The 7,741-nt window shown below is 41.4% G+C and overlaps 1 protein-coding gene across 1 annotated transcript in view; it reads left to right on the top strand.

The window, feature by feature from the left end:
- The window catches only part of Appbp2 (amyloid beta precursor protein (cytoplasmic tail) binding protein 2), a 58,761-nt gene that overhangs the window by 36,211 nt on the left and 14,809 nt on the right, over window positions 1-7,741 (top strand). Inside the window, exons 7-9 of the mRNA XM_013013393.1 lie at window positions 416-483; window positions 564-669; window positions 4,174-4,298. Of these exons, the coding sequence (XP_012868847.1) occupies window positions 416-483; window positions 564-669; window positions 4,174-4,298 (299 nt within the window). The remainder of the gene's footprint in view (window positions 1-415; window positions 484-563; window positions 670-4,173; window positions 4,299-7,741) is intronic.

The raw sequence follows: 7,741 nt of genomic DNA, 5'->3' as shown, positions 1-7,741 counted from the left end.
GCTGCAATGCTTGGTAAGAAATGTACGCATTATCCTGCCCATGTAATTGTAACCCCTCTGTACAGTATGTTCACAAATAAAAAAAATAAATAAATAAATAAAAGGAAACTATAAAAGGTCACTATAAGCTACTTCAGAATTAGATAAGTACTTTAGAAAATACTGTATTGGGCCCTCCCCCTCATTCTATTGTGGAAAGATAGGAAGATGGGGTAACTTGTTATAACAGGTGTGAACTGGAAATGGTGATCAAAATTTTAAATTCATCTTTTTCCAGATTATTTGCAGATCTTTTTATAAGAGAATTTTAAGTACTTAGAAGGAAAGAAATTGCAATAGAAACTTTCTATTTACTGTTATAGCAGTGATATAAACTAAATATACTTTATTTAACAAGTTTTCACTTTGTCTTTAGGCTTGTGTAGTAAAACGTGAATTTAAGAAGGCAGAACAGTTAATTAAACATGCAGTGTATTTGGCACGGTAAGTGATTGGTATTAAAAATGCCATTTTAAATTGCCTCTTTATACTTCATATCCTAATAGTTTTGTATCTTTTCATAGGGATCATTTTGGATCCAAACACCCAAAATACTCTGATACACTGCTAGATTATGGGTTCTACTTACTCAATGTAGATAATATCTGTCAGTCTGTTGCAATTTATCAGGTATGTTAATGGTTACCCTTTTTTTCTTTCAACCTTGCTAACCTGTGTTTATTTGTAGCTATAAACCATATTTATAAATGCCATTTTGAGCCATTTTGCCCCCTCCTATAGGACTCATTATTTTAGTAGAAGGCTTAAACGTCAATGTTTTGAAGACAAAATTATTTTCTCTCAAAAATAAAATGTTGTTTTTAATATTAAAAATAAACTTTGCCAGTGCTAGTGGCTCATGTATATAATCCTAGCTACTTAAGAGACTGAAGTCTAAGAATTGCAGTTTGAAGCAGCCTGGGCAGGAAAGTCTATAAAACTCTTATCTACAGTTAACCGACAAAAAATTGGGAGTGAAACTGTGGTTCAAAAGCTCAGAGAGAGCAGCCAGGCCCTGAGTTCAAAACCCAGGATAGGCACAAGGAAAGAGAGAACAAATTTAATAAACATCTAACAAACTTTTTAGAACATTAATCCATTCAAAAATATAGCTCAAAAAAACAAACCTGCAATCCTACTTCCTTATTGGTAGGTGGATATTGGGGGAATCAGTTTGAGTCCCACCTTGGGCATAAAAGTTCACAGGACTCCTTCTCATTGAGATATCAGATGGGCACAAGGGCACTTGTTATTCCAGCTACAGGGAAAGCACCCAGACTGGGCCCAGTGGTGTGTACCTCTGTCATCCTCAGTGACCAGCGGAAGCACAAGTCCTACCTAGGTGTAAAGTAAGACCCTACTTCAAAAATAACCAGGACCAAATCAGGCTGGAGGCATAATTTAAGTACTAAGAATGCCTGCTTAGCAAGCCTTTGGTTCTATCCTCAATATTACCCCAAAACAAAGGCAATTCCTGGGCTGGGAAGATGGCTCAGTGATGGAATGCTTGCCTTGCACGCATGAGGCCCTGGGTTCGATTCCTTAGCACCACATAAGAAGAAAAAGCCGGAAGTGGCGCTGTGGCTCAAGTAGTAGAGTGCTAGCCTTGAGCTGAAGAGCTGAGGGACAGTGCCCAGGCCCAGAGTTCAGGCCCCACGACCGGCAAAAAAAAAAAGTATTTTTAATTGATAGATATTTTTTATTTTAAAAAATATTAATATTTGTTAAATTAACTAAACAAATGTAGTGTTAATCACACTGAATTAAATAATTTTTGACTTAATGAAAAGTATATTTTTTAAATATTAGATGTAGTGTATCTTATACAGGTAACATGTACTTTTTTTTTTTTTGCTGTCCGTGGGGCCTGAACTCGGCCTGGAAGCTGTCCCTGAGCTCTTCAGCTCAAGACTAGTGCTCTACCACTTGAGCCACAGTGCCACTTATGGATTTTTTTGCTTATGTGTGCTGAGGAATCGAACCCAAGGCCTCATACATACAAGGCAAGCGCTCTACCACTGAGCCACCTTCCCAGTCCCATACATGTACTTTTAAAAATAGAACTGAGTCAGGCACCTATGGCTCATGCCTGTAATTCTAGCTACATAGGAAGCTGAGATTTGAGGATGACAGTTTGAAACCAGACCAGGCAATACAATCTGTGAGTCTCTTTTCTCCACTAAACTACAAAAAAAGTTGGAATTATAGCTGTGGCTTAAGTGATAGAGCACTAGTGGTTTTTTTTTTCGGTCAGTCATGGGGCTTGAACTCTGGGCTTGGGTGCTGTTCTTGTACTCTTCAACTCAAAGCGAGAGCTCTACCACTTGAGCCACAATTCCATTTCCCGTTTCCTAGTGGTTTATTGGAAATGAAAGTCTCAGGGACTTTCCTGCCTAGGCTGGCTTTGAACCATGATCCTCAGATCTCAGCCTCCTGAGTAGCGGGGATTACAGGGGTTGTTTTTTGTTTTTGTTTATTTTTGGCCAATCCTGGGATTTGAACTTGGGCTCTGGACACTGTCCCTGAGCTTCTTTTGCTTAAGGCTAGCACTCTACCACTTGAGCTACAGTGCCACTTCCGGCTTTTTCTGTTTATGTGGTACTGAGGAATCAAACCCAGTGCTTCATGCGAGCACTCTACCAAAAAGACACATTCCCAGCCCAGGGTTAGGTTTTATACTCATTTTTCTCAGGTAAATTGTATGTTGTGGCATGGCTAAAGGACAGGGAAACCACTGATGTGATTCCTAAGACATAAGGATTATTATTACCAGGCACTGGTGGCACATGCTTATAATCTTAGCTACTCAGGAGGCTGAGATCTGAGGATTGTGGTTTGAAGCCAGCCCAGGCTTTTTACCTCCAGTTAACCACTAGAAAACCCCAAGTGGCTCAAAGTTGTAGAGTGCTAGCCTTGAGCGGAAAAGCTCAGGACAGCACTGAGGCACTGAGTTCAAGCCCCACGACCAAAAAAATAAAAATAAAATAAAAGAGTAAATAATAAGCCATTGTTCCCCTTCTGTCCGTCCTCCCTCCCCCCCCCCCCCCTTTTTTTTTTTTTTTTTGGTTCTGATCCTGGTACTTGACTCAGCATGGGCTGTGTACCTGAGCTGCTTTTGCTCAAGTCTAATGCTCCATCCCTTGAGCCACAGCTCCACTTGCTCTTTGTTTTGGTAGTTTAGGGGAGATAAGAGTCTCATGAATTTTCCTGCTTAGGCTGGCTTTGAACTGTGATTCTTAGATCTCAGCCTTCTGAGCATCTAGGCTTACAGGTGTGAGCCACTGGCACCTGGTTCATTGTCCCTTTGTTTTTCCCTCATATTATTATAAAAGTGATGTGCAGAAATAGAAAAAAAAAGTCAGATAAAGAGTACATTTCTTTTTCGACAATGTCACAACTTCCCTTGCTCTCATACCATTTTTCCCTCTTGTACTAACCTATGTATAGTTTAGTTCATTTTCAACATAATGTCTAGTGAATACCACTACTGCATTTGTTCACCCTTTGCCCCTCCATTTCTATGGCCCCCCTCAGACTTTGAAAACATAAATGAACAAACAAGATAAAAAGAAAAATACCGAAAAAGAAAAAAACCTCTGGTTTCCATTTCCTGGAGTTCATTTGATAAATATTATTTTGAATGATCAGATGTATATAGGCATTGTGCCTTTGTGTTCCTCTCCTAAGATTATCTTCCTTTTGTCTTACCAAGCATGAATGCCTAGAGACTATTGATCATGTCCTGGTATAATTTATATTTAGTGTCCCCATATGAGAGAAGACACATGCCATTTGACTCTGAGTTTGGCTTATCTCACCATGATTTCTGTCCCCCTTTTTCTGGGAAGGAAAAGGGACAAGATCTTTCTATATAGTTCTGGCTGGCCTCAAATTCAAAATTACAGGTGTTTACTACCTGTCTAAGCTTTCACATGCCTGTCTAAGCCTTTTAAAGTCAGTCTCCACAAAAGCATGTCTTCTTGGTGGCTTTCATCTTTAACTACAATTCAAATACAACAGGACTTTCTTGCTTAAAAATTTAAGGGACTAGCTATATAAACTGTAAGGATGTTTAACTAGATGGTATTTCCTGAAAGGTTACAATGTTATTGAATACTTTTTTGATTCTTCTAGGCAGCCCTCGACATACGACAGTCAGTGTTTGGTGGCAAAAATATTCATGTAGCAACAGCTCATGAAGACTTGGCTTATTCATCTTATGTCCACCAGTATAGTTCTGGGAAATTTGATAATGCACTGTAAGTTCCATATTTCTTTTCAATGAAAGATTAAATATTGTTGTTCTTAATAGGCTTTACGGATTAAATTTGTCTTCCTGGGGCTTTAAGATTTCTGTTTCTGAAATCATTTAAATCGTACCAGTTTATAAACTCTCCAATTAGACTTTATGTGGTTTAATATTGAAACTGTATTTCTTCCAATAATTTCTTTAATACGTTAGCCTCTGACTAAATGGCACATTTAATACCCTCGAAACTGCTTACTCAAGCTGGGCGCCAGTGGCTCACACCTGTAATCCTAGCTACTCAGGAGGCTTTGATCTGTGGATCGCAGTTCAAAGCCAGCCCGGGCAGGAAAGTCCATGAGACTCTTAACTGAAAGTGGTGCTGTGGCTCAAGTGGTAGAGCACTCTCCTTGAGCTGAAGAGTGCACGGACAGCACCCAAAACCCAGAGTTCAGGCCTCACAACCAACCAAAAAAAAAAAAAAAACCCTGCTTACTCAGAATACACAAAAATACCTAATGAACTAGGTCCTGATGTAATCCTAGGATCTCAGCAAGCTGAGTAGCTGAGGCTGAAGATTATGATTCAGTGCCAGTCCAGGGAGCAAAAAAGCTGAGTGAGGGGCTGGGAAGGTGGCTCAGTGGTAGAGCGCTTGCCTTGCATGCCTGAGGCCCTGGGTTTGATTCCTTACCACCACTTGAGCAGAAAGAAAAAAGCTGGAAGTGGCACTGTGGCTCAAGTGGTAGAGTGCTAGCCTTGAACTGAAGAGCTGAGGGACACCGCCCAAGCCCAGGGTTCAGTCCCTAAGACTGACAAACAAACAAATAAAAGCTGAGTGAGAATACAGAGGCCCATAGTTCAAGCTTCAATACCAGCAAAAAAGGAAAAAAGAAAGAAAAAAATATACCGAATAAAATACAGCTGTCGCTGGGCACCAGTGACTCATCCCTATAATCCTAGCTACTCAGACTGAGATCTGAGGATCATGATTCAAAGCCAGCCCGGGTAGGAAAGTCCACAAGACTCTTCAGTAAACCACCAGAAAACTTAAGTGGTGCTGTGGCTCAAGTGGTAGAGTGCTAGCCTTGAGGTGAAGAGTTCAGGGACAGGGCCCAGGCCCAGACCCACAACCTACCACAATTTAAAAAATAAAAAGAGGGCTGGGAAGGTGGCTCAGTGGTAGAGTGATTGCCTTGCATGCATGAGGCCCTGGGTTCAATTCCTCAGCACTACATAAGCAGAAAAAGCCAGAAGTGGCATAGTGGCTCAAGTGGTAGAGTGCTAGCCTTGAGCTGAAGAGCTGAGGGACAGTGCCCAGGCCCAGAGTTCAGGCCCCACAACTGGACCCCCCCCCCACACACACACAAAAAAGAAAAATACAGCTGTCAGCTCAGCTCTTAACTTTCTGTGAGCTTGCAGCAGTGAAGGTAAAATCCCCAACAACCAATAATGGACACTAGAATCTATAAGCATAGACTTAGAGTATAACTTCTCTGAGATGGTAGGCAATCTTAGAGGTTTCTGTAACCTTGGTTGCACAATAATCCTCATACAATGACTGTTTTGCAAAACATTTATCCATTAGAAGGTTATGGGTTAGAACTGAAACTGGCACTTGTGAAGCCAGGATGAAGGATATACCCTCAGGAAACAGACTTGTGAGATTTGTCCATTGAAAGAGAGATGTGGAGGAAATTGACATCTTTTTTTTTTTGTTTTTTGGGTTTTTCTTTTTGGTCGGTCATGGGGCTTGAACTCTAGGCTTGGGTGCTGTCCCATGGACTTTCCCGAAAGCCTAGGCTGGCTTTGAACTGAGATCCTCAGATCTCAGTCTCCTGAGTAGCTAGAATTACAGGCATGAGCCACTGGCACCCAGCTAAAGTATATATTCATTAATGACTAAAAATATAAAATGGGCTGGGTGCTGGTCATACCTATAAACCTAGCTTCTGAGAATTTCAGTTCAAAGCCAACCCGATCAGGAAAGTCCAGGATGCCCTTAATCTCTGCTTAACCAAAAAGTCAGAGGTAGTGATGTGACTGAAGTGATAGAGTACATCCTTGAGAAAAAAAGCTCAAGGTGGGGGTGGGGAGGAGATAGGAGGGCAGAGATGGTAGGGGAAAAACAAAGGAGGAGGGGCTGGGAAGGTGGCTCAATGGTAGAGAGCTTGCCTTGCATGCCTGAGGCCCTGGGTTCCATTCCTTAGTACCACATAAGCAAAAAGAAAAAAGCCGGAAATGGCGCTGTGGCTCAAGTGGTAGAGCGCTAGCCTTGAGCTGAAGAGCTGAGGGACAGCGCCCCAGAGTTCAGGCCCCACGACCAGACCCCCCCCCCCAAAAAAAGGAGGAGGCAACTATGAAATATACTTATTATCTTTCTCGTGTAATTGTAACCACTCTGTACGGTATTTTCACAATAAAAAAACTGATTTAAAAAAAATGTAAAAGCTCAGGGTAAACTCTTAGAACTGAGTTCAAGCCCCCCCAAGACCAGTGCAAAAAACAAAAACACCCTAAAAATGAAAAATAGCCAATTTACTTTGACTTGATTGAATAGACAAATAACACATAAGTTACACCTAAAGAGAGAATTAGTAAATTTGAGGATAGTTTTGAGAAAATTTAGGATTACCTAGAAAATAGGGACTTTAAAATTGCTTGAAATTAACTGGTAAATCAAGTGTACAAATAGCTTACGCTCTGTTAGATAAGGTACACCATAAGCCAATAACCATACATGTTAGTCAAGAATGCTGCTGTAGGAATAAAGTTAGACTAAGAATTTAGAGTGATGATAGAGGGGCTGGGAAGGTGGCTCAGTGGTTGAGCGCTTGCCTTGCATGCCTGAGGCCCTAGGTTCGATTCCTCAGCACCACATAAGCAAAAAGAAAAAAGCCAGAAGTGGCGCTGTGGCTCAAGTGTTAGAGTGCTAGCCTTGAGCTGAAGAGCTAAGGGACAGTGCCCAGGCCCAGAGTTTAAGCCCCACAACTGGACTTAAAAAAACAAAAAAATAGAGTGATGATAGTGTTTTTAGAGACTTCTATATAGTTAGTCTCTTTTGGGAAGGCCTATTTAGTGAGAGTGAGTGAGCTATGTCGGTATTCAAGAAAGGAATATTGCAAGGGATGGGGAGCAAGTGCAAGGTTAAGGACATGCTCTTCATGTCAGGAGTGTGGTAAGCCTGTGTGGCTGCAGGCCTAAGAGAAGATAGGCCTAAAAATTGTAGATGAGGCAGGGTTGGAGGGTGTGTTGAGCCTAGTTACCATTTATTTTTTTCCTGAGATGAGAATCTATTGGATATTAAAAGTTAAGCCCAGGGACTGGGAAGGTGGCTCAATGGTAGAGAGCTTGCCTTGCATGCATGAGACCCTGGGTTCAATTCCTCAGCACCACATAAGCAAAAAGAAAAAAGCCGGAAGTGGCGCTGTGGCTCAAGTGGTAGAGCGCTAGCCTTGA

Source organism: Dipodomys ordii, unplaced genomic scaffold (assembly GCF_000151885.1).
Source record: "Dipodomys ordii isolate 6190 unplaced genomic scaffold, Dord_2.0 Scaffold19, whole genome shotgun sequence".
Taxonomy (NCBI): domain Eukaryota; kingdom Metazoa; phylum Chordata; class Mammalia; order Rodentia; family Heteromyidae; genus Dipodomys; species Dipodomys ordii.
Note: the sequence above shows the minus strand (reverse complement) of the source record. Positions and strands in the feature narration are given on the sequence as shown.